We start from the raw sequence: 25,685 nt of genomic DNA, 5'->3' as shown, positions 1-25,685 counted from the left end.
AAACGAAGCCTTAGTATGTTTTTTATGACTTTTGATTTATTACATAAAGATGTGCAAAAAGAAAAAAGAAAAGAGAATCTTTGATTTGTTAGTATAAGTTGTTGGCTTTTTAATTTTTTTAAATAATTTTTTAACTTTTAAACTAAAAAATAATATTGCCAAACGAGACCTTAGTCAATATACTTCAACTTACAAATTATTGTAAAAGATTGTGTATTTATTTTAAAATGACAGTGAAACAAACTGAACGTGAAGTAATATAAAGAAAAAAGTGAAGTTTATGTTTAATTTATGTTTTTTGTTTTGTTTTTCCTTGAATCCTTCTAAAATTTTTACTTATTAAATATATATTTTTTATACTATAAAATTTATGTCTAGAATTTAAGATATATAATTTGGTAGTACCTAAAGATATTTGTAAAAAAATATTAATAAAAAAGGCTGCAAAAAAAAATTATTTGAATTTAAAATAATTTACGTTACTGTTTCATTGGTAAAAAAAAATTAACCTTAAAAAATAAACGAAATTTTGTAAGGTTCGTGTTAGGACTGCAAATGAACCGAGCTGTTCGCGAACAAGCTCGGCTCGGCTCGGCTCGTTAACGGTTCAGCTCGGCTCGGCTCGTTTAGTAAACGAGCCGAGCTCGAACTCGAATATTAGGCTCGTTTAGTAAACGAGCCGAGCTCGAGCTCGCATGTGTTCGGGTCGTTAGGCTCGGCTCGTTTATTTTTATTTAAATTATATAATAAATATATTATTTAATATATTAAATAATATATAAATATATATAAAAATAATAATATAAATAATAATTTTTATTTAAATATTTATATTTAAATAATATAAATAATATTAAAAAAAATTTATCGAGGCGAGCCGAACCGAGTTTGAGTTTTATTAAAATTAACGAGCCGAGCCGAGCTCGAGCCCAATTCCTTTTCGAGCTCAATAAACAAGTTTGATAAATAAACGAACCAAATTCAAACTTAATAAAACTTTATCGAACCGAATTCGAATTCAATAAAACTCGGCTCCGCTCGGTTCGTTTGCACCTTAGTCCGTGCGAGGTTCCCAAATTAATTTGACAAGGGTAGTATCGGAACTGGAAGTTTCGTTTGCCGCTTCATCGTCCTCACATTCCCGCCAAAACACAGTCCCTCTCTTTTCATTCCGACTTTTGTTTTCTCTGCGACACTACACCATTCAACATCGAGATCGAGATTGAGATTGAGATTGAGGTTGAGATGGATATTGAGATGGGGATGGACAATGATATGGACATTCCTCTACCAGAAGAGCTCGAATGGCTAGAAGCTAACTCTCACCTCAACGATGACTACGAAGGTGACCTAGAGCCCCCAGAACCCTATCCAGATGAAGAAGAAGAAGAAAACAAACCCCAACCACAACCCAACAAGCAAAACCAACAACCCACAAAACCCACCTTGTCAATTCCTCCCAAACCCACACCAATTACTGACCCATCAACATCTCCCAAAACCCTAATCAATGGCAAGAAACGCTTCCGATCCGACGGCTTTGAGTTCTCTAATTCTGACGAACACGCCCAATTGGAGGATAAAAGGAGCAGGATCGATGATCTGGGGACTGAAATTGATGATGAAGACTGGATTCGGTATTCGCCGCCGCCGCAAAATGAGGCCACTGAAGTGGTGGAGCCTGTGGTTGTTGAGGCCGTGGAGAAGATTGTTTCGCGATTTGCTTCGGAGATCAACGGTGATTGTATTCCGGTGACTGGATTGGATGGTGACAGGGTTTATGCAAAGATGAGTAGAGTGGAGGAGGATAGGTTGAAGAAATTGGATGTCAAAGCGTATTCTAGTGGTATGACTACTCTTGTTCAATGATTTTTGTATTATGCTGTTTGGTTTCTGGGAAAGTGTAGGAAAAGTAAATAACTGAAACTCTAGAAATTGAAATTAATTGGCGAGAAACAGAAGATAAACGACTTTTGTTTCTGTAATTTTGTGTCTTCACGGCATTATAGTTGATTCCATGGGAACAAGAATTCTGGTTTGTAGGAAATTCTAAAATCAAATACTTGAACAACAAGCATTATTGATATTATACATATCACTTTTGATTTCCATGAATATTAATTTCGGTTATTCTATAAAGTAGCAAATTGGGGTATTTATTTATCTATTTGTGTCATGATACTGTTACTACTTAATACTGTTTTTGTTTAAAGTCTATTTCTAGTTCTCTATTTAACATAAATAGAAAAGAAATAAAATGTTATTATTTATGAACTTGATTGCATGGTTGATTTTGTGTTGTTACAATTTGTAAATCGTGTTGCCAATTTTCGCGCGACAAAACTTGGGTTCGGTTGTACAAAGTTTGGATTGTGCTGTGACTCTTGTTAACCTTCACATTCCTAGGATAGTGAACCCTGGTTATCTTTTTCCCGCTGTGGATCAACCTACTCGTGGAACAATATTTGGTGATCTGTACGGAGGACAGTATGGTTAGAGGGATCTGGTGCTAGAGTATAGAATCCTTAATAAGATAGCCATAGTGGTCTTAGATTGTAAGTGTCATCATCCGCTTGTCAATCAGAGTGTGTCAAATTTTTGCATGCCTTCTGTTGTTTTGTGCCTATCAATTTCACATCTTGCATCTGGGAAACCATTTATTAGTCATCTTACTGTCCTTCCTTACTCCTTAAAGTACAGGTAGCTTCCCATTGGTTATTTGATCACTTGGGTTTTTAGTGGTTTCTTTTTAGCCATTCAGAAAATTTTATGCTGGAAAGTGTCATTCACAGCCCTTTAGTCTTTTATTGTATTTCAAATACTGCCATGGTTCGTATTACATGTTAGCAAACTTTCAGTGCCTTTCAGTATATTACAGGTAGTTCCTCAACTTTGCAGGTCTTATTTCGGAACCCATCCATATTCTAATGCAGAGGGTGGAAACGGAGGCTTTCGCAAAGGTAGGCTTTATATTAGATTGTTCACCATGAAAGAAAGTAATGACTTCTATAAGAACATTACATGTTCACAGTTTTTGTTTTCATAAATAAATGTAATAAAAATCATTAAAGAGATGCCTCCCATGTATGACTTGCAAAACACCATCTCAGGGTCTCACATGACACAATACAAGTCTGAAAAAAGTAGCAAAAGATCAAACCACCGCCTATATATCTACTGACAATTCCCCCAAAAATCTGAAAATGAATGCAAAGAAAAGGAAGATATTGTTTAATCCAAACAAAAAATGATTAACACCGTTCCTCTCAATGCGCCCTCTGAGCTAAAACTCATGTTAACAAATTTTATTAAAGTGTTCCACCTTGATGCTGAAAATTTTCTGATGGGATATCTTGCTGCGTATTTTTATGTGTTGGATTCATGTAATTCTGATATGTTTCCACAATTCAGAATTGCTTCAATCCATATAACTGCTCCATTTAATCTGGTCTTATGAGCTCAATTTTGTGACTTTGTCATTTATATCATCTTATAATTTGAATAGAATGATGGCCACCACCCAAGCAGGTTACTTCATCCAGTTGCTTGATAGCAAATTTTCTTGGATGAGATATTTGGAGGAAGTTAAGCTTGGCAATTTACATTTCATGACTTTTCAAGTGATGAAGGTCTTTTGAGGCTTTATATAATTGACCCCATGAACCAGGAAAGTTTTCTCTAAGAAATTTTAAAATGGTTTAAGATGGCAAAGATAAATTGTTACTGGTGAGCTTACAAAGGATTAATTTATTCCTCATGTATTAGACTTTTGTTTGATGTTCATTGTTGTGGCACTACAGGCCCTGCAAGCTAGTGTTGAAGGTCAGAGTGATTCAATCCTTCCTGGAACACCAGTGGTGAATGAAAAGCTTTGGGTTGATAAATATGCTCCCAAATCATTCATGGAGCTTCTTAGTGATGAACAGACAAATCGCGAGGTACATAAGACAATTCGTAGTTTTGTTCTGAACTCTGAAGTTTCTATTTAAGTTAAAAGTTTCAAAAGCAATTTTCTTTTGAGGATGCTCTTTGCTTTGAGTTGCTGCCCATCACTTACATTGTTTCTGTTCCCAGGTCCTTTTGTGGTTGAAACAGTGGGACTCTTGTGTTTTTGGATCTGAAATTAGGACTACAGGAGATGAGGTTTTATCTTCTTTGAGACGACATTCGTTGGTTGCTCAACATCAGAAACTCTCTGATAGGAACTTTTCAAGGAACTTTGCTGGTAGATTCAGCAAAGAAACTTTCAAAGGTTATAATGGTTTAAATCAAGAAAACAATGACTGCAAAGCTATTCCGGAATTATGGAACAAGAAAGCCAAGTGTTCTGGTCCACCAGAGAGGAAGGTCAGCTATGGAGATTTGTTTAAAATATCCTTTCAGTATACAAAAGTAATTCATTGTGTTTCGCTTGAAATTTACCGCGTAGTATATAGACCTATACACTTGGACAACAATTTTACCTTTAAATACCAAGTCTTCATAATTGCTTCCCAGATCAATCCAACTTGCAATGTTGTTATCACATTTGCTAAACCTCCAAAAGTTGTGACTGTGCATGTGTGTGGACAAGAAAGTTTATAATGCTTCATTTTTGTTCCTTTTTATAGTTGTCATCCTTTCTTTGTGATCTTTTCATTTTTTATTTTTAGGGTTAAGGTAATTTATAATCAAACCTTGTAACTTTTGCAGATTCTTCTACTGTGCGGGCCCCCAGGGCTAGGAAAAACAACCCTTGCACATGTAGCTGCCAGTCATTGTGGATATCGTGTTGTGGAGGTTTTGTTATTGTTGTCTTTTAATGATGCACATAAATATGAGCATTTCATTGCTATTGTGTTTCTTCTGTCTTTTAGATAAGCTACTTCAACTATATCCTTCTTTAGGTCCTATATCCTGCTTTGGTTTTCATGTTCTGCTTGATGTATTCTATTAATGTTTTCCTTGCATATTCTAGTGCTTCTCTTTCCCAGTATTAGAATCATTCTTAAATATCTATATGTATTCTATTTCTTATTTTTATAAAACGATTCATTAAAATGGTATTATAAGCAGATTAATGCAAGCGATGATCGGTCTTCATCAACAATTGAAGGTAAAATTCTCGATGTGGTTCAGATGAATTCTGTCATGGCTGACTCAAAGCCCAAGTGTTTGGTGAGTGTTATTGTTTTGGCATTTACCATTAGCTTTTATAGTATGGTATTATACAATTGTCGGCATTTTTTTGTAGGTAATTGATGAAATAGATGGAGCTCTTGGTGATGGCAAGGGTGCTGTGGAGGTTATTCTAAAGATGGTAACTTATATTGCCTTTATATAGTATGCTATTGTTGTTTTCATGTGCAGGTGTCCATGCAGTTAAAGATTGGGTCATTTAGTAAGCTCAGCGACCTTTTTTTTCCTCCCATAATTAGGTTGGATTGTTGATAACATGACTAATTCCTACAAGCACGGGTTTCTTGTACTTTGAATGCATGGTTCTTTGTTGAGTTACAGAGCATATGGGTTAGTTGATGTGGCCTAGATGTGCCATTAAATTTAAGACCTGAAACTCGTCAAGTAGTGTCATGCTTAAGAGTGAGAAATAGCCAAGTTTATGATATAATGATGGACACTTGATTTTACTGAGGTACACTCGGTTATTAAAATTTTTAGTTATCTTATTCTTCTAATTAATGGCTGTTGAAAATAAACTTCCCATGTACTTATTCTGGTATTTGACTCTGCATCACGATGGGAGGAAGTACTTTTCTGAATAACAATGGCACATATGTTATTGATGCAGCTTGCTGCTGAGAGGAAGTCAGATATTGGAAAAGAAAATGTGTCTAAAGAGGAAGAACAAGGGAGAATGTCCTCGAGAAAGAAGCATAAAAGTGCATCATTGTCAAGACCTGTAAGATTGAGTAGCTCTTACGCGGTTAATTAATCATTTTTCTCATACTTAAAGTGGGTGGGGTTTGATATGCAGGTGATTTGCATATGTAATGACTTGTATGCACCTGCCTTAAGACCATTGCGCCAAGTGGCAAAGTAAGTTATTGTTGCTGTCAGTTAAAATGTTGTCAGTCAAAAAAAAAAAAAAAGAAAAGAAAAAAGAAAGTACATCAAAAAGCTTAATAAGCTCTCTATGTTTATGACTTAGTGATTTGAGGTATGAAAGGAAAGGTTTTGCTTTGTGTAGATTTTATTTGCTTATGTGCTGAGTAAAGAAAAGAATTTTATATAAATGTCATTTGGATATCATTTACGATGCAACAAAATATTGTGTGCCGATTTATTGTCTCTGCCCATTGGTTTGTGTATCAATCCTCAATTCACTCTAGGAGCAAACAATCTTTTGTTTTCCTTCCATATTTCTTTCTCCGTTGTTAGGATTCTCTGCCAGATTTTCTTTGTAGAGTTGGTTTGATGCTCATCATAACTGGGTTAAATGGCACATCATGCTCTGCTTTACGGTATCATAGTTAGACCATAAACAATTGCAACTCAATTCATGTTCTTGAGAATCTGTGATAGTAGATTATAAAAGTAAAAATGACGAGTCAAGACAACTATATTATGTGTCTTTGTGTTTTTTCTTGATCTTGATATGATACATACATCGCAAAGCCGAATTGTTTCATACCTCGATACTAAATATTTGCTTTTGGTTACAGAGTTCATATATTTGTTCAACCAACAGCGAGTCGTATTGTAAGCAGGTAATGGTTTATCAATTTTGCCTGTTTGATGGATCTAACATTTGACAGCCTTCATTTGGAACCATCACTTTTATCACCAATTATTGTTTCTTGACTTGGCTTTAGTTTGACCCCATTGTTTACAATTGTCGATCATTAAAATGATACCAGGGGTGGAACTAGGAATTGTATTTATTGGGGTTATTTGGTAATATACTCATTTATCAATATTCCATTCCATAAAATAAAGCAGGTTTCTCACACATGTTATTGATATATGTTTCTCATAAAATTAATCGAGTTTTCCAACACACATTATCATGATATATATTTCTTATATCATTAACAAAAGAAAATTAAATTCGTTAATCTACAATAATAAACACTTTTTTTGTTCAAATAGACAACTTTTTATGATTGTCCCCTACTGTATTTGAACTGTCACTTTTTTGTGATTGTAATTATGCAGCCTCATTTGTTGAAAAATGGTTATTGTAGGCTCAAATATATATGTAACAAGGAAGGACTAAAGGCAAGTTCCATTGCACTTACTGCACTTGCAGAGTATACTGGTGAGTAATAGCTCCTCCACAAGGGCATATCAACCTTGTGAATAAATTTTTCTTCCCTCCTTGAAGGTTTCTTGAATGAAAAGGCTAGTAGTTATATAGAAAGATAACAAAAATAAGGATGAAGCATTCAAATGGTAATTGACACTTAAAGAAAGACCATAACAAGAGAAAAACTGTCAAACAAATACTGTTTGTTGTTTTGGCAATGATAATGAAGCGTAGTGACTAAAATAAATGAAGAACCCAAATAGTTGAGTCCTCATGAGTGGGACTGTGCCATCATTTTACAACAGGTGAGACTCATGCAAAGGGTGATGGAATTAGAGTTCTACTCTGAAGTATTATTGTCATAGCTTGATTAGAAATCACAAAACATGCAGATGCAGAAATTCTCTTGATCTCAACATCTCTGTAAGCCTTTAGTTTTATTAGTCAATGGGGTTCTAAGACATTCTGAAAAATTTATTGAAGTGGAATTAAACTTTATGGGAGATGGTTAAAAAGACAATTGTACTTGAATCATTCAAGAAAATTACTTGTCTAAATATCAGATTTAGTCATGTGCTATTACTTATGATAAGCATTTATGTGCTAAAACCACTTTGGACATCAAGTAATCTTGATGAATTCTTCAGAGGCTTCTAATATTCTTTATGGTGTTGTGCTGCAGAATGTTTCTGAGTTTTATGGCCTTAGATATTCTTGTATGCTTCTATTTACAGAGTGTGATATACGCTCATGCTTAAACACTCTTCAGTTTCTCCACAAGAAGAAGGAAACCCTCAATATGGTATGATATTCAGCTGATCTCGCTCTAGCATACTTTTTGTTGCTTAATAGTGGTAGAATATATATTGCTATGCTGTATTCAATTAAGGGTTTGAGGAAGATCAAGTCTTTCTCATGAAAAGTTTCTTGGGATTTTTCTTGATAGATGTTTATTTTCTTGATTGGTCTCCTGCAAACATAATTTGCATGGTCTATTGGTTCTTAGTTGGAGATCAGTTCTCAGATGGTTGGCCGGAAGGACACCTCAAAAAGTGTTTTTGACGTATGGAAAGAGGTAAAACAATAATTTGTTAAACCGTTTAATTTTCATTTTTGGCATTATCAATTTGCATATAAATTCTGACTTATTGTTACTGTTACTATTGTTTTTTTTGGATAGATTTTTCAAAAGAGAAAAGTAAAACAAGAAAGGAAGTCAGCTAGTGGCTGCAGCAGCATCTCCAATGAATTTGACTTTCTGCACTCCATGATTTCTAACCGGTAGGTTAAGAACTCCAGTTAAAACTTTCATTTTCTCTTTCATCATTTCTAGTGAAAGGTCATCTACCTTGACTGTTCAATGATTGCCAACTATCCAGCGGTGACTACGATTTAATTTTAGATGGGATCCATGAAAATACTTTGCAGCTTCACTATCATGATCCAGTTATGCAAAAGACTGTAAGTCGTAATTGCAATAAAAACATTTTGTCCACCTTATGACTTCATTCAGTCTAGGGAATTAGCTAAATATGTCATTTTGAGATATTGTCTAACATAAAATGTAAATGAAGGTCAAATGCTTGCATAGTCTTGGTGTTTCCGATTTATTTCATCAATATATTATGCGTACACAACGGATGTCTCTTCAAGGTAAAGCATTGGGCACATATGAACTTTTGGCCTTCCATTATTAAGGATAAATTTCAAGTTAAAATTTTTAATTCCTCATTTTACATTCTGTAGTTTATCAACCCAGTATTGCAATCACTGTGCGTAGTCTGGTAGCACAAAATGAGAAACCAAATATTGAATGGCCAAAGTCTTTCCAGAGGTATTTCTATTTCTCTTAGAAGTTTATGTTTATTGGGAAGAATCAGTATTCTCACTATTGCATGTTGCTGTGAACCAACAGATACCGAACGATGTTGATGGAAAAGATGGATATTCTACGGTCTTGGCACAATAAAATATTACCACATATCTCAAGGCATATGTCAACAAAATCTTTTGTAGAAGATACAATATCTTCATTACTGCATATTCTATCACCCCCAACTCTAAGGCCGGTAATTCACCTATATTATTCCTTTGTCTTCCTTTTGTGTGTAGTTGTGCCTGCCTTGTTGCTTTCCTTTTATTTTCATATGATGTATAACACTAATTATAATGAATTCCATATCACCCTTGTCCCTTGCCCATGAGAGGCTCATTTATTTTGTGCCCATACATGAAAAAACCCCCATCCAAACCAGGCACTCTATGACCTTGTCTAGCTCCATTGTTGCAATTAGGTAAGGGGTTGATCCAACAATTGGGTTGGAAAAATAGTAAATTCAAAAGGTTTATATTTTTGGTAAGTGAAATTTATTAAGAACACCAGAAAAGGGGATGCAACCCATACAGAAGCAGAAAACAAGCATTTTGGCTCAACTAAGCACCCCAAAAGAAGGCCTACATGAAAGCAGAGATACTAGAAGGAACTGAATCTATAAACATTCCATCACTCAAATCAGTCTATATACACATTCCTTTACTTGCTGGCTTTCTCTTGTTTTCTTTCTTTCTTTTTAGAATGATGAAAAACTTCGGATTTTCTTAATGGTATGGTCTGAAACAGTATGCTGTCTTTTTCTTCAGGTGGCAGTGCACTTACTATCAGAGAAAGAGAAGAATGATATGGCTCAGTTAGTGAATACAATGGTTTCCTGTTGTATTACATATAAAAGCCTGAAATCTGATCCTCTACCCAGTGCCTCAAGACATGATGCAGTTTCAGATACTTCAATGCTTTCATTTGATCCTCCAATTGGTGACTTAATAAACTTCAAGGTTAGTGTTGTGCTTTTGTGCTATCAAATCTGATATGTGGTTTGTTTATTATCTAACTGCCTTATAATTCGGTGTTGAACAGGGTTATACGTCTGGTCATTTTGTTCTTGCTTCTGCTGTGAGGCAGGTCTTGGTGCATGAGGTAAGTTACGCAGCTTATTAAATAGTCAGCAAAAAGTTGTATAGCATCACAAATATGTTCTACCAATACAAAAGTTACAACCACATGGTTATTTTATTCTCTTCAATTTGAATGGATTGGTCAGGTTTTTGTGGAGCCTCTTTTGTGAGTTAGTGGGCCTTTCGGCCATGTCTGTGTGTCATTTTGGGCTTGTGTCTTGGGCTTTGTTGTAAGTCTTTCTTTTTTGGTAATATTTACCTATTTACCCAAAAAGAGATCACTTATAGTTTAAGCTTCTAAATGAGTTGGTGGTTAACAATTTAATATTGTATTAGAGCAGACGATGGTCCTTTTCCAAATCTCATTCCTAGCCATTAACTATAATACTTGCACGTGTTTAGACCGCTCATGGTGGAAAGCCCGGCCACATGAGGTTGCGTGTTAAAATTTGCACCACACCCTCTCTACCCTCTTAAGCTTTTAGATGAGTTGGTGGTTAACAATTTAACACTCACTTCTTTTTTAATGTAGTCCTGTCTCATCCTTTAGTTGTGAAACAAAACAATTGCTCATTTGTGCAAGGGATGTATATCATAATTTCATTTATTTGTGTCAAAATGTAAAATTCTTTCAATAGCTTCACTTAAATTTGCTTCATATGTGTTGTTTAAGAGATGCTGCAGAACTTTATTATTTACAAGATGGATTTTAATATCAAACTAATATTATGCATGTGACAAACTAACCTCAGGTGGAAAAGCAAAAAATTTTGAAAGGAAGCATCAACGGATCAATGGACCCCATTGATGCACGCAGCAAAGGAAACCAGACACTGGCAAGGGAGGAAAATGGCAGACCACAATCTTCCACATCTGGTTCTTCAACTTCACATGCTGAAAACATGCGAAGTGCCAAGAATACATCAATCCTGGAAATATCTAATTTGATTACGAACCATGTTTCATCAGCTTCAGGATCTACTGTAAATGCCAAAGCTAGTGTACAAATCAGTTCCCCTGGAGATACTAAGAAGGCTAAGAAGCCTTCTAGTGGCTCCTTCAACTTCTTTGACAGGTATACATATTATGCTTCTTTTTGAATTTGCTTTCTTAATCTTTTTCCAACATATATGCGTGGACAGATTTTATAGCGGCACATTCACTTTGATTATTTTTGTTGAAGATGTGAGTTATCTATGAGTTAACGGGGTAGCAGAATGAAGAATACTCAAGAAAATTTCCAAAGATTTATGGGCTAGAATAAAGTTCATATTAAAGGGACATGACACTAGAACAGGTAGCTCACTGGAGTTCTGGGCAGTTCACATAATAACAGAATTTCTGACAAAAATGGTAGTTTAGAATGCAGTGAAATTGGTATTTGTGATCATGTGAAGGCGTTGAATAAAATGGCTAAAGCATTTAAAATATTGAAATTTTCATATAAAATTAGAGAGCATATTTCACAAGTCACTAATTCATGATATTGAAGTTGTTTTCACAGCATTTTTTCAAGAAGTAATAATAGCTCGTGCTTTCTTTGATTTTTCTGTTTCCGATCTATGTTGTTGTATATATAATGGAAGCTTATCTTGTCCTTGTCACCTTTGGACGTTTATTTGACATTAGAAAATGAGTGGGAGCTCTAATTAGAGCTACCACTAATAATGTGACAGTGGGTCTCACCCACTGCTACAGTATGTATTGTCTTTTCAGCAGTGATTTAGACCCCCTCAAATTTCAACCCCCACCATCTCCACACACACGTGGCGGGTGGTGATTGGAGAATAAAAAAAAGAAAAAGAAAAAGAAAAAATGACCAATCAAAAAAGAAAGGGGGTCAAAGGGGTGTGGGGAAAGGGGTCCCCAATCTTTATTCTTGTCTTTTTTTTTTTTTTTTTTTGCTTTGCCACCTTATTAGTGATGGGTTTAGAGCCACTAAATTAGTGGTCTCTAACACTACTGTTTGACACTTTTATGAATAATTCAAAATTGTCCTTGTCACCACTGGTTGTTACCACCAGACATTGAAGAAACATGCTACATGGAAAAATAATTCAAATTTTGTCTTTCGAACCAGATTTAGAAAGTCAAGCAGCAAAGGTTCTCAGGATACTGACAATGCAAAGAATAAGCCAGCAACCTTGGAGAGAGATTCACGTCCTCTACTATTTAAATTCAATGAGGTAACAACCAGTCATACTTCTCAAATTTAGCATATACTCATATGCAAATTGTGCATATTGCAAGTGGATTCATGGCCTAAGTGATTTATGAAATCTTGCTGTAGTTCAAACTTTGCAAAAAAAAAAAGAACAAGAAAAAAGATGTTTTCTAACATTGGAAATGAATCTCTGAACATTCAAGTTGTTGTGGATCGGGGGCACACCAGGGAACTCAAACAAGCAATAACACACAAGTTTTAACGTGGTTCGGCAAGTCGCCTACGTCCACGGGCAGCGGATTCACTATATTGAACAAATGGTAAGAATTACACACTCTGTAATTCTCTCTCTCTTTGCTCTCAACTCACACCTCTCAGCTCCACACCTGATAATCTATATCCTCTCCCTCCCGTCTCTATTTATACACAAAGGAGTAGATGGGAGAGCCTTCATTCTTGACTTTTGACATGGTTGGTGGCCACCAAGCTTGACTTGGTTGGTTGCCTTGGTTGGTTGCCTTCCATTGTTGACATGAGGATCACCCCTTTCACATGGGGTGACCTCCAGAATCTGTAGCCAATATTCAACAAATCTCCACCTTGGCGAGGATTCTTTTATCCAACATAGTGATCGATCAACACTGCCATGCACCCGAAGGTGCTTAGTTCCGAGAGATGTTGACCAAGTCCAAACAATGTTGGAACTTGATCCCAGAAACTACCTTTGTGAGCATATCGGCCGGATTATCTGCAGTACCAATCTTTTGAAGCAGAATATCCCCTTCATTCACTATTTCTCGGATGAAATGGAAACGGACATCAATGTGCTTGGTGCGGGCATGATGAACCTGGTTCTTTGCCAAACAAATGGCACTCTGACTGTCACAAAACACCTCAACGTGCTTCTGAACAATTCCCAAGTCTTTAATCAACCCATGTAGCCAAATAGCTTCCTTAAAGGCTTCCGTTACTGCCATGTACTCTGCCTCTGTAGTAGACAAAGCCACCGTTGACTGAAGCGTTGACCTCCAACTTACCGGCCCTTTAGCAAGCGTAAATAAATACCCTGTTGTTGACCGGCGTTTGTCTAAGTCACCAGCATAATCTGAGTCCACATATCCTTCCCAATTCTGCCCGAGTCGGTTATCTCTCTCGAACTTCAATCCCAGATTGACCGTGCCATGTATGTACCTTAGGATCCATTTCACTGCCTGCCAGTGATTTTTTCCTGGATCATGCATATACCTGCTTACCATACTCACAGCATGCGAGATGTCAGGCCGTGTACAAACCATAGCATACATTAATGCACCAACTGCATTTGCATATGGAACCTGTGCCATATGCTTCCGTTCTTCTTCTGTGCGTGGAGACAACGAAGCACTAAGCCTGAAATGAGGGGCCAATGGTGTACTTACAGCTTTGGTTTTCCCATTGATGCCAAATCTGTCTAACACCTTTTTCAGATACTGGGTTTGTGTCAGACAAACCGTGCCCTTCTTCCTGTCTCTTTGGATCTCCATGCCAAGAACTTTCTTTGCTTCTCCCAAATCCTTCATTTCAAACTCCCTTGCTAACTGTGCCTTGAGTTTGTCAATCTCCACCTTGCTCGTAGATGCAATCAGCATATCATCTACATATAAGAGCAAATAGATGAAGGAACCGTCGGGAAGCTTACGGAAATATACACAATGATCAAATTGACTTCTTGTGTATTCTGTCTTCATCATGAACCGATCAAATCGCTTGTACCACTGTCTCGGGGATTGCTTCAATCCGTACAACGATTTGTTCAGCTTACAGGCCCAATTCTCTTTTCCAGCAATTTTGAAACCATCTGGCTGGGACATGTATATCTCCTCTTCAAGATCTCCATGTAAGAAGGCAGTTTTGACGTCGAGTTGGGCGAGCTCGAGATCAAACTGTGCAACCAAAGCTAACAAGATGCGAATAGACGTGTGCTTCACAACAGGTGAGAATACCTCATTGTAGCCTATTCCTTCCTTCTGAGCATAGCCTTTAGCTACCAATCTAGCTTTGAATCTGATGTTGTCTCTGCCTGGAATGCCTTCCTTCTTGGTGTAAACCCACTTACACCCAATTGCTTTCTTGCCTTTTGGAAGTTGCACCAACTCCCAAGTCTGGTTCTTGTGAAGTGACCCGATCTCTTCATCCATAGCCTCCTTCCATTTGACACTTTCTACATTATGCACGGCTTCTTTGAAAGTGCAAGGAATATTGTCTTCAATGATTGGAAGTGCATAGGCTACCATATCGGTCATCCAACTGGGTTTCTTAGTAACCCTTTTTCCTTTCCTGATTGCAATGGGTTCTGATTGTTGCGGAGCCTCTGGATCTTCATTTTCATCTGAACTCTCTTCAGAGCTATCCTCTGAGACTTCTTCAGGATGGTTAATTGGCTGACTAGTCTTTGTTGGAGTCTCAAACTCCACCTGCACTGACTTCTTCAATGCTTCCTCATTCTGTTGAGGATTTGATTGCTTCAGCATTGCAGACTCATCAAAGGTAACGTCTCTTCTGATGAGAACTTTCTTTGATTCAGGGCACCACAGTCTGTATCCCTTGACACCGTCACCGAAGCCCAAGAAGATGGCTTTCTTGGCTCTTGGATCCAACTTAGATTCTGTAACATGAAAATATGCTGGACATCCAAAGATACGTAACTGATCATAATCAGTAACTGGGACTCCTGACCATACCTCTATGGGAGTCTTCCCATCTAATGCTGCAGTAGGTAGTCTGTTGACAAGATGACGAGCATAGTTCAATGCCTCGCCCCAAAATGCCTTGCTCAATCCAGACTGTGACAGCATACACCGGACTTTCTCCACCAAAGTGCGGTTCATGCGTTCTGCAACTCCATTCTGCTGCGGTGTTCCAGGAACTGTGAAATGTCTCACTATCCCTGCATTCTGGCAAACCTCAAAGAAGGGATCTGATGTATATTCTCCACCATTGTCAGATCTGAGCTTCTTGATCCGTCTGCCTGTTTGGGTCTCAATCATCTTCTTCCACGTAAGAAAGATGTCTAAGACTTCATCTTTGTGTTTCATTGTATAAATCCAAACTCTTCTAGAGAAATCATCAATGAACGACACAAAGTAGTGTTTACCTCCCAACGAAGCAGTCTTGGAAGGACCCCATACGTCGGTGTGGACGTAGTCTAGAATCCCTTTGGTACGGTGAATTGCAGTACCAAACTTGATTCTTGTTTGCTTGCCCAATACACAATGCTTGCAGAACTCAAGCTTCCCCGTCTTGGCGCCTTTCAACAGGCCTTGCTTTACCAACCCTTGTAAAGCCTTCTCACCGACATGCCCTAGGCGCATGTGCCAAAGTTTGGAAGTGTCTGATGCATCATCTTCTGAGCTGGTGGAGACAGCCACTCTCCCTGTGACTGTAGAGCCATCTAGGAAATATAAATTTCCCTGTCGAATACCCTTCATTGCAACCAATGCTCCTCGAACAACTTTAAGGACTCCACCTTCCATGGTTACTCTGTAACCTTTGGAGTCTAAAACTCCCACTGAGATGAGATTCTTGGTTAGATCTGGTACATACCGTACATCTTCAAGAATTCTGATTGTTCCATCATGGCTCTTCAGTTTAATTGTTCCAATCCCCTTTGTCTGGCAAGCTTGGTCGTTGCCCATCAGCACAACTCCTCCATCGAACTCTCGTAAGCTCGAGAACCACTGCTTGTTAGGACACATATGGAATGAACATCCGGAATCTATTATCCATTCATCCGACTGGCCATATGATGAAACTGTGAAGGCTCCTCCTTCATCATTATCTCCATCTCGTGCAATATTCACCTTCTCTTCTGTTTTATTTGGACAATCTTTTGCCCAATGTCCCTTCTCGTGACAAGCTGCACACTCGTCTTTTGCAAGACGTCTTTTGTCTGAAGGTTTCCCCCTGGATTTTGAGCGAGACTTTCCTCGCCTTGTATTTCTTCTGTTATTTGTTCTGCCTCTAACTGTTAATGCCTCGGATGTTGAGTCCCTGTTTGCAGACTTATCTTTCCTTCTGAACTCATTGTTCACCAAGGCGTTTGCAACATCAATATACTTGATCTTCTCTTTACCGTACAGTAAAGTAGTAGTGAGATGATCATACGAGTCAGGCAAGGAATTTAACAATAACAGTGCTTTGTCTTCATCACCAATGTCATCATCCAAATTCTTCAAATCCGTAATAATTTTGTTGAAATTATTTAGGTGTTCGTTCATCGAAATACCTTTAATGTAGTCGAAACGAAACAACCTCTTCCTCAAGTAGAGCCGGTTCTCAATGCTCTTTGTCATGAACTTATCTTCCAGCGCCTTCCAAAGCTTCTTCGCAATATCATATTCTGTAAAGGCATACTTCTCCTCTTTTGCAAGGCAAAGTCGGATGGAACTGCAGGCCAGGAGATTCACCCTCTCCCATTCTATCTCGTCCAGGTCATCTGGTTTGTCTCCCAGAGTGAAGTGCAGGTTCATTTGGACAAGCATATCCTTAACTTCGCATCTCCACATGCCGAAGTTGCTGCTTCCATCGAACTTCTCTACCTCGAACTTGGCATGGGACACCGGGGTCCAATGCCTAGAAGTGCTTGTACTGGCTGGATTACTTACGGACTCGGATGCTCTAGATTCTGCCATTTTTTAGAAACTTCAATTCAAAAAACTGACCGTACAGATGTGTCCGGAATACTCCAAATAGTTGGGAAGCACTATTGGATCGTCAAAAACGGACTCCGAATGGCTCCGATCTGGCAAAAACACTTTGGACGGGTCAGATCTGCAGAATCTGGTGCGCTGAGATGCACCGGATAATTTCTCCCGTCAACGGCTGGTCAACGGCTCGGTCAACGGCGCAGGCGGCGCGGTCAACGGAGGATCGGCGGCGCGGTCAACGGCTTGACGGCTGGTCAACGCGGCTGGTCAGCGGCTCAGGCTGACTGGGCTGACACGTGGCTGACACGTGTTTGACACGTGGCCTGACTGTCGGACGCGTGGCGATGACGTGGCGGATGACGTGGCGCTGACGCGGCACTGACGTGGCGCCACGTGGCTCGTCTTCTACTTGGGAGACGCGCGTGTGGCGCGTGGGTAAGATTGGAGATCACGCGCCGGTAACTGAACGGCGCGTGGCGGCGTGTGGTGCGACTGGGGCTGACGCGCTTTGTGCAGAGAGCGCGTGAGGGCGCGTGTGAAGGCTTCTTGGCTCTGTTTTTGCTGTTCTGGACTCCTCTCGGGGAGTTCTTCCTCCTGGTATGGTCAAAAGTGGATTTTGAGCACTTCGAAATCTAGGCACTTTCGGGAAAAATTCGATTTTTCGCAACCCGAGCTCTGATACCAATTGTTGTGGATCGGGGGCACACCAGGGAACTCAAACAAGCAATAACACACAAGTTTTAACGTGGTTCGGCAAGTCGCCTACGTCCACGGGCAGCGGATTCACTATATTGAACAAATGGTAAGAATTACACTCTCTGTAATTCTCTCTCTCTTTGCTCTCAACTCACACCTCTCAGCTCCACACCTGATAATCTATATCCTCTCCCTCCCGTCTCTATTTATACACAAAGGAGTAGGTGGGAGAGCCTTCATTCTTGACTTTTGACATGGTTGGTGGCCACCAAGCTTGACTTGGTTGGTTGCCTTGGTTGGTTGCCTTCCATTGTTGACATGAGGATCACCCCTTTCACATGGGGTGACCTCCAGAATCTGTAGCCAATATTCAACACAAGTTTCAATTTAATAGAGTTTCATAATTGACTTCTAAATTTTTTTATGCCAACTTTGAAGTTTGAAGTAGATGAAGATTGATAGAGTCGTCCTTGACCAACATAATAGTTTTTATGGGTCGTAAACATCAAATTTTTTGTTGTGACCCACGTTATAGATCTCTTGAGATACCTTCATACGAAATTATCTCAAGAAATCCATGAAAAAAATTATTTTCAAACTATTTATTATTATTATTATTATTTTTGCATCTGTAACTTCCTTTCATCTATAACTTCATTTCTCTTCTTGCTGCATGCCATCCTTATGAGTTCAATTTTCTTGAGATCTGTCGTATAAATAGTTTCATTTGCAATGCAGAAAGTGAAGCTTTTTGGTAATCTGTGTCTTTTTCATTCTTTTGCAGGGTTATACAAATGCAGTAAAAAGGCCAGCTCGAATTCGCGAATTTCTTCTATAGTGCAATCCCTGTTTTAAGATGCAACAAAGAGCTGCTGTTTTCCATTGTCACATTTTAATTTATATTCGATATATTTTGTAATTCACGCCAAAGGGTACAATGCAATATTCTAAATGATGTTTGATGCACAATGACATAAATAAATAAAAAAACTGGTACTATTGGAGCATTATTTTAACCATAAATGATATATTGCAATATTATAAGTGTTTAGGAAGTGAGTTTTTTTGTAGATTTTTTTTAATTGTAAGATATTATTAGAGAAATTTTTATGTTTGGAAAGAATTGAATTTTTTTGCAGTTGGATGTAATGTTTGTGAGAGAAAAAGTAAAATAATTATAGAGTTTGATGTGATATTTTGTTTGGATTTGTTTTTTTTTTTATTTTGTAACCAAATTGTCTTTTAGTGAAAAAAACCAAAAAAAAAAAAAAAAACCAAAAAAATGAATTCCCAAACAGCGCCATTATGCATTAGAAAAATAAGTGAAATGGCAAGTCCTACAAAACAATTTCAAGGCATCATTGCCATTGAATGTCGAAACAAAAGACGTGAAAAATGACATGATAGTAACTTCCTGCCATCTGCAGCAACAACCCCTTCCACAAGGGACATAGTTGTGCACAATCATCAGTTCTATCCCCACAAACAGACATTTGAACATGTTATTTATTCTAACAAACGGACAACCTTGTACTGGAGATAAGGAGCCAAAGAAGCCTTACAATTTGATGAAACACAACTACATTATCTCAACAACAGCACGTCCAACAATACTGCCCCGGTTGAGATCTTGGTACACTTCATTTGCATCCTCGATTTTGCATTTTCTTGAAACAGCAGCACTCAGATTGAAGATACCGCTTTCGGAAAGCTTAACCAACTTTGGAAGATCCTGCCTTGCTCTGCCTCCGTATGAGCCAATTATTTTAATCTGCACCGTGATATGTTACAACCACAATCAGACGCTCTACTAATATGGAAACCAGAGCTAACTACCTCTAGTCTAAAATATGAAAAACATTGGTTACAACATGATCATAGAGTTCAAAATGAATAAATTGGGTTTGAGTATTGAATTTATAGTTATATATTTTCTCTTTGGTTCTTAACTTCTACTTTTTAGAGATATTAAATTTATTGAAACCTCAAATTAAGAAAATAAGTGTGCTACCAAAACTTGAAAGCCATGCAAGTTTTATGACTTAAAATGTACAAAGACACACCTGCCTACGAACCAGACGGTTTATATCTATCTCCCCTCTGGCAGCAGAGTGCGTAAGCCCAATCATTACAGCTTTTCCTCCATCTCGTACACTTTGTGTGCACTGCAAAAATGTCTGCGGTTTTCCAAGGGCTTCCACAGCAATGTCTACCCCCATTCCTCCAGTTATTTCCTGCCCAAATAAGCACACTAACATAAGTATCTCTCTAAAAGGATTTCTTTAGAATCCAGTGAACTCATAAATACCTTAAAAAATAAAGTCATGAAACCCAAAGGTAAAAATGCTGAAGCTTCAAAGCAACTTAAATAAATCTTATGTTTGATCCAACAATAAACAATTTCCAACGAGCAAAATATGTCATATTACATGCCATGCACAACTACTTGAAGAAATCTCCTCAGGGTAACAAACAATTCACATCACTTGAAAATAAAAAAAATATTGCAGCTCTTTACTAAATAGTTATTTTACAGCTGTAAGGCAGTACCAACATTGAATTCAACTAGATAGGCAAAATGTTTTTTTTTGATAGCCAAGAGTCCAATACTACTGAAGGAAAGATTAGAGACTTGTAGTACCTAAACTTCGTTCGAACTTGATTTTTGTGAATATTTGCGATTAATTGCAGAGGTTCCATGGCGAAGCCAACTTGTATGAAAGGTGCACATCTATGGAATAAATTATATCATATACTTTGTTTCTCAGCTTGATGAGCAAAGGCCAACTACCAGTTAGCTAAATAGAGAAATGAGCAGCCTTACTTGACAAAGTTGGTTTCATTTTCAGAATCTATTTTCAGAATTTTTTTTGAAAAATAGAAACTAGTTCGACAAAAATAAACAACCAAAAATATATTTTCAATCCTTTAAAAAGTATTTCCACACTCCATATGAAAATGATGAATGGATTTTATTTTTTAACTTTTTCACCAAATTAGTTTGTAGTTTTTTTTTTTTTTTTTTGAATTTTTTTCCAAAAACAAATTTTGAAAATCAAACCAAACAGAGATCAATATCCCAAAAAAGTAATGGCTGGCAAATCATTTTTTGGTTTTCTTCCTCTTACTTGACAAAGACTTGATATCCCAAATCAAATCGGTACTACTCTGCAATTAAAAACCTCAAGAAAGGGACTACGTACTCTAATCTTTTCAACAGCATCCTCATTTTGTGCATTTACAGTGTGTGTAGCCCCAAGCATTTTTGCTTTCTGCAGTTTATCGTCTTGTACATCAACAGCTATGATCTCAGAGGCGCCAAATGCCCGTGCTATCTGCAAACAACTGGATCACACAATCTTGTTTTTCAGATTTTAGTAGAGAGAGCCAATAGAAGAGACCACACAATTGCATGGCTCATTCTGGAAACCCAGAAAGTTTTCGAGGCATATGAGTATCATGCTTATAAATGGAAAGTATCACCAAGTCATGAACTGTTTGGTTTAGTAAAATGATAAGATAGCAATATACATTTAAAAGATCACTAATTTTAGTTTTTACCTAGAACCAACACCCCCAATGCCAATCACAGCAACGGTATCCCCAGGACGAACCTCAGCTGCATGAGCCATAGCACCATATGCAGTAAAAACTGCACATCCCAAAATAGCAGATTCTGTATACGGCAATGTGTCGGGTAGAATGCACAAACCATGTGCTGGCACGACACAAAAATCAGCAAGGCCACCCATGCTATACATATATACAGGTTTGCCTGTGGAAATGACATATTTTAGTCATTCCAACAGAGAAGTAGACAAAGGAATCAATAAACTTAAACATTCATCAAAGTTGAAACAGAAGTAAGAAAAGAACCAAAGGAAATCAGTGTCAAATAGATGGATCCCCCAGATAGTGAGTGGAACATAAGTTTTTTTTATTTTAAAAAAAAATTACACATAGGATGTATTGGTGAGACATATAAAGAAAGTCAAAATACTTATCCAATAATAAAATAAAAAAAATAAAGTCAATATGTAAGTGGAAAAGGCTCATCACAGAAGATTTGGCTTTAGAAGAGGCCGCTCAACCCTGCAGAGTTTCACATGTAAGAAGAGGCCAATATTTATATGATGAGTAACTAAAAATACTCTGTTGAGAAATCAACATGCCTAACACAAACAGAATATCCAAAAGGAAAAATTACATAATGAAAATAAAAGTGCTCAATTAGAATGTGTTGAAAATTGAGAATTCAAGTTCATATTAAGATGAAGTAAATTGTAAGTGGTAACGAAACAGTTACCACTGTTGCGGAGGAACAAGCGCGTTTCTCCGTCATAAAGGGTTCCTTTTGCGCGGTTATAAGCGAAGAAATCCTCACACAAGTCATCTTGACCCTGTATTCACTCAAAAAACTTACTATATAAGATTGATACCATGTATTATATATATCAACACCAGCAAGTCGCAATGTCAGAGACAAAATAAGATCAAGGGAAAGAAAAGTTGAGGAATTAGTTGATTTAATCACCTTATTACAGAAGAAACAGCTACCGCAAGGCATTATGAAAGCTCCAATCACATGAGCTCCGACTGGAAATCTGAAGAATCAAGGCAAAACTGATCCTGTTATCCATGTTGAGGACCAGTCCATCATTTTGGGAGTTCTTAGTGAATCGTGATTAATTACAGCATATCTTTCAAAGAAAATTTAAGTAAACCTTTCAATGATTTTGGTGTCCGTGAGGGGCCCATGCTCAACCACCTCACCTGTGATCTCATGACCCACAACACAAGGGCTAGCAAATGGAAGTTCACCTTTGATTACGTGAAGATCAGAGTGGCAAACCCCGCAGGCTGCATATTTCAAGCACTCAATAATAGATGCAACAATTAGATAACACAAAAAATAGAAAGTTGCTGAATGAACGAACTGTGTACACTGAAAACAAACTACAGGAAAAGGGGTGTACAAGCAGTAACTGAAAAACAATTCAACAACAAGAATCAAAATTTCAAATTTACTTCCTCTACATATTTAATACCTTGTTTCATTCTTACAAATGCAGGGGACAGGGAAAAAAAAGGAGAAAAAAAAAAAGGAAAATTGATTTCTTTTGTAATTTCTTCCCTACTCTAAGATAAAGACTGAATTAAAATTTCACAAATCCATTTGCATTTTCTTTTCTTCCGTGTCTTTGTGGACCAAGTAAAGGGTGTACACTTCATCGTTACTAATATGGAAGCCAAAAATTATTAATCACATTAAAATTTATAGATATAGGCCCCTTTCACATCACGGTAAAAGTTGATGATGTTGTCAATTTTTTTCTTCTTTTTTTAAGGGTCTTTCATTCTCCTGTAACTGCATTCCACTATTTCTGCACCAAAGGGTTTGAGCTGAGTAAGCCACCAGCAAATTGGCACAATGTTCTTCCAATGGGGAGGTGATTTTGCAAATCAAACACTTTCTCGCTCTCTCTGTAGTCTGTATGTGTGTGTGTACATTGCCAAACACTGATACAACTAAAGAATTTACAAAATCACCTCACGACATATAATGACATCATAAAGTGCTCAGTTATATATATACATGTTTGTGTAGTTGGTCGAAGAAAAATTTACCCTTGGTTTTGATGAGAACTTCACCAGCCTTGGGGCGAGGCATGTGGAACTCTTCAATAGAGAGAGGTTTATTAGGTTCGGTAAACATAACGCCACGCATGTAGGAAGGCCCGCCATTCAAGTGATACGATGAGGCAGACGGTGAAGATGGTGATGAGGAGGACGAGGAGACACTATTTTGGCATAATGATCTCCTCCAATTGGAAGGAGCAGAGGAGGAAGCAGCAGCCCCTGATAACCAGTTTGTTCTACTGCTGCTGCTGATAGCATTGCGGAGCACAATGGACCAACGATTAAAAGCCATACTTGGGCCTTTCTTCTAGTTTACTCAATTACAGAGAAAAGTATTTGTAATTGTTTCTGAAACAACACCACGCTGATTCAAGAAGATGACAAAGTGCATGTTATTTGTTGTGTATTCAAGATTAATGCAACTGAAAAAGCAAATAAGCTATTTACAATAACAGCATACCATATCTTCCAGAAAGCAGTAGTAAAACACAAGCACAATAAAATAAATATATATATATTAAAAAAAAAAACACTAATTGAAGGCAAATCATACACATGGCATAATGCAGTATATTATGACTGAAGAAGATTAGAAACATAGATTAAACGAAGAGCCATTTCTTCACTAACCGTCTGTTTGGCATAACAGGTGAGATAAGAAAACAATTGATTTTTTTTTTTCTTCCCCATCTGGGTGAGAAAATGAAGTTAAAAAAAAAAAAAAATTGTGTTTTCTCGATTTCATGTTTGGATGATTAAGAAATCAAATTATGTGAGAGACGAAGGATATATGAGTGAGATTTCTTTTTCTTCCTTTGTATTTTAATATTCAATCTCACTATCATGAAAATTTTATGACCAATCAGTTTATTTCTCACAAAATCTCACCACTTTTGGTGAGAAATTGAATCCCCGAAGAAAGTTATCTTTCTTACTATTTTTCATCAGTTCTCACCAAATTTATAAACCAAACTCTCTTTCCATTTTTTTTTTTTTATCATTTCTCCATCCCCCCCCCCCCCCCCAAAAAAAAAAAAAAAAAAAGAAGAAAAAGAAAAGAGAACTGTTTTCAGCAACAGCCACTTCAATAAAAAAGCTCAACTATAGAATCGCAAAGCTGAATATTTGAAATAGAGAAAAATAAATAAACCATAATCACAAAGATCAGAAACATAAAAATAACCAATACCCTTTTCTTGACTAAGCTCCATCCTCTCAAAACACACACACACACACACACAAAAAAAACTACTGATTTCCATTGAAACCCACATCAAGTAAAGCTCAATTATAGACTCGTATATACAGATAATAAACCATAATCACAAAAACTAAAAACATAGAGAACCCATTTCATCGCTTCAAATATGAGAACAAACAACAGGTTTTTCATTGACACCCAATTCAAAAAAAAGAAAAGAAAAAGAGATTAATCATGGTCCTATGTAAGCTAAATCTAGAGGCAGATTACATAGAGGTAGAAGAAGTAATTCATATAACTGAAAAGCAAATTTAGAGGCACAATCGAGAAATGTGAAAAGGTATTATACATTAGAACTGAGAAGATTAAGGAACGAGAGAGGGAGAGAAGAGTGTTGACCTTCGATCCGAAAACCCCAGATGCGAATTTAGAGTTACTGTCCACGAAGGCATTAGTCTGGACTCTCGACAGGTTTCTTCCTTTCTTTACTATATAATATATTATATCATTTTTTAATAAATATTTTATCTTATCTAGGTTCAATCCAATCCAAATCTACTTCTCTTGAATTATTTTGGGATTTCCAAAATTTTTCTTAGTGTGAGAGGAGATAAAAGATAGGTTTGAATTTGAATGACAATAATTTTGAGGTAAAATAATATGAAAATATAATTGGATATAAATTTTTGAATTAATATTAAATGTTCAGATTTAAAGTTATGAATAAAAATAAATTATTTAAATATATAGTCCGTTCAATTATTTATGTCTAAACAACTGTTTTATGTTCATAAATCTAAATCTGAACATTTGATATTTGTTCAAAAATTTATATCCGAATACATTTGTGAAGTATACTAAAAACTTATATGATGTGCAAATAAAATTATCCAAAAAAAATCCTGGTTATACCAATCAAATCTTAAGTGAGAAACTTTGAAGACATTAAAAATCCTGGTTATACCAATCAAATCTTAAGTGAGAAAATTTGAAGACAATGTGTGTAATCTCTCTCTCTCTCTCGCTATATATATATAGGAAAATGCATTGGAACCCCAGTAGAGGTGCTGGGGTCCTTATTGATTGGCTGAAATTTTTTTT

General features: G+C 37.0%; 2 protein-coding genes across 5 annotated transcripts; one reads left to right on the top strand and one right to left on the bottom strand.

Annotated features, from left to right (window-relative positions):
- The first annotated feature begins 1,112 nt into the window (after positions 1-1,112).
- On the top strand, positions 1,113-18,800 carry CTF18 (P-loop containing nucleoside triphosphate hydrolases superfamily protein). 2 transcript variants are annotated; one of them, XR_014333460.1, is made up of 24 exons: positions 1,113-1,846; positions 2,899-2,960; positions 3,801-3,938; positions 4,075-4,347; positions 4,693-4,779; positions 5,056-5,157; positions 5,234-5,299; positions 5,789-5,899; positions 5,975-6,036; positions 6,663-6,707; positions 7,185-7,258; positions 7,981-8,048; positions 8,253-8,321; positions 8,427-8,527; positions 8,626-8,707; positions 8,821-8,899; positions 8,993-9,080; positions 9,162-9,315; positions 9,887-10,078; positions 10,161-10,220; positions 10,951-11,273; positions 11,382-11,495; positions 12,279-12,384; positions 18,528-18,800. XR_014333460.1 is itself a non-coding variant. In XM_028269397.2 (23 exons), exons 1-23 carry the CDS (start codon positions 1,246-1,248, stop codon positions 18,579-18,581), a joined length of 2,997 nt encoding a protein of 998 aa, XP_028125198.2. In that variant the 5' UTR covers positions 1,113-1,245; the 3' UTR covers positions 18,582-18,800. The 2 variants fall into 2 exon arrangements, 1 of the variants encoding a protein (XP_028125198.2); XM_028269397.2 differs by lacking the exon at positions 11,382-11,495.
- Positions 18,801-19,026: 226 nt separating this feature from the next.
- LOC114322142 (GroES-like zinc-binding alcohol dehydrogenase family protein) lies at positions 19,027-25,222 on the bottom strand. 3 transcript variants are annotated; one of them, XR_014333456.1, is made up of 10 exons: positions 24,984-25,120; positions 23,372-23,747; positions 22,468-22,603; positions 22,278-22,347; positions 22,050-22,143; positions 21,305-21,518; positions 20,947-21,088; positions 20,385-20,474; positions 19,807-19,977; positions 19,027-19,514 (listed from the first exon to the last, which is right to left on the bottom strand). XR_014333456.1 is itself a non-coding variant. In XM_082875269.1 (9 exons), the coding sequence occupies exons 2-9, from the start codon at positions 23,673-23,675 to the stop codon at positions 19,323-19,325; spliced, it is 1,323 nt and encodes a 440-aa protein (XP_082731395.1). In that variant the 5' UTR covers positions 23,676-23,747; positions 24,984-25,222; the 3' UTR covers positions 19,027-19,322. The 3 variants fall into 3 exon arrangements, 2 of the variants coding, with proteins under 2 accessions (XP_082731395.1, XP_082731396.1); XM_082875269.1 differs by lacking the exon at positions 20,385-20,474 and having other exon boundaries at positions 24,984-25,222; XM_082875270.1 differs by lacking the exon at positions 20,385-20,474 and having other exon boundaries at positions 24,934-25,062.
- Between the last annotated feature and the right edge of the window lie 463 nt (positions 25,223-25,685).

The sequence above is a fragment of the Camellia sinensis genome, chromosome 6, assembly GCF_055761805.1.
Source record: "Camellia sinensis isolate YWXY chromosome 6, ASM5576180v1, whole genome shotgun sequence".
Taxonomy (NCBI): domain Eukaryota; kingdom Viridiplantae; phylum Streptophyta; class Magnoliopsida; order Ericales; family Theaceae; genus Camellia; species Camellia sinensis.
The sequence above is the reverse complement of the archived record's forward strand: the minus strand, read 5'-3'. Positions and strand labels throughout refer to the sequence as shown.

What these genes read in the sequence shown, in the direction of transcription:
- CTF18 (XM_028269397.2), top strand. Translation starts at nt 1,246, where the DNA reads ATGGATATTGAGATGGGGATGGACAATGATATGGACATTCCTCTACCA. An exon ending in CTGGTCCACCAGAGAGGAAG is followed by an intron (nt 4,348 to 4,692) that starts GTCAGCTATGGA and finishes TAACTTTTGCAG; the next exon opens with ATTCTTCTACTGTGCGGGCC. An exon ending in TCCTTCAACTTCTTTGACAG is followed by an intron (nt 11,274 to 12,278) that starts GTATACATATTA and finishes CTTTCGAACCAG; the next exon opens with ATTTAGAAAGTCAAGCAGCA.
- LOC114322142 (XM_082875269.1), bottom strand. Translation starts at nt 23,675, where the DNA reads ATGGCTTTTAATCGTTGGTCCATTGTGCTCCGCAATGCTATCAGCAGC. An exon ending in AGTTCTCATCAAAACCAAGG is followed by an intron (nt 22,604 to 23,371) that starts GTAAATTTTTCT and finishes TGAAATATGCAG; the next exon opens with CCTGCGGGGTTTGCCACTCT. An exon ending in ACCGTCTGGTTCGTAGGCAG is followed by an intron (nt 19,515 to 19,806) that starts GTGTGTCTTTGT and finishes ATCACGGTGCAG; the next exon opens with ATTAAAATAATTGGCTCATA.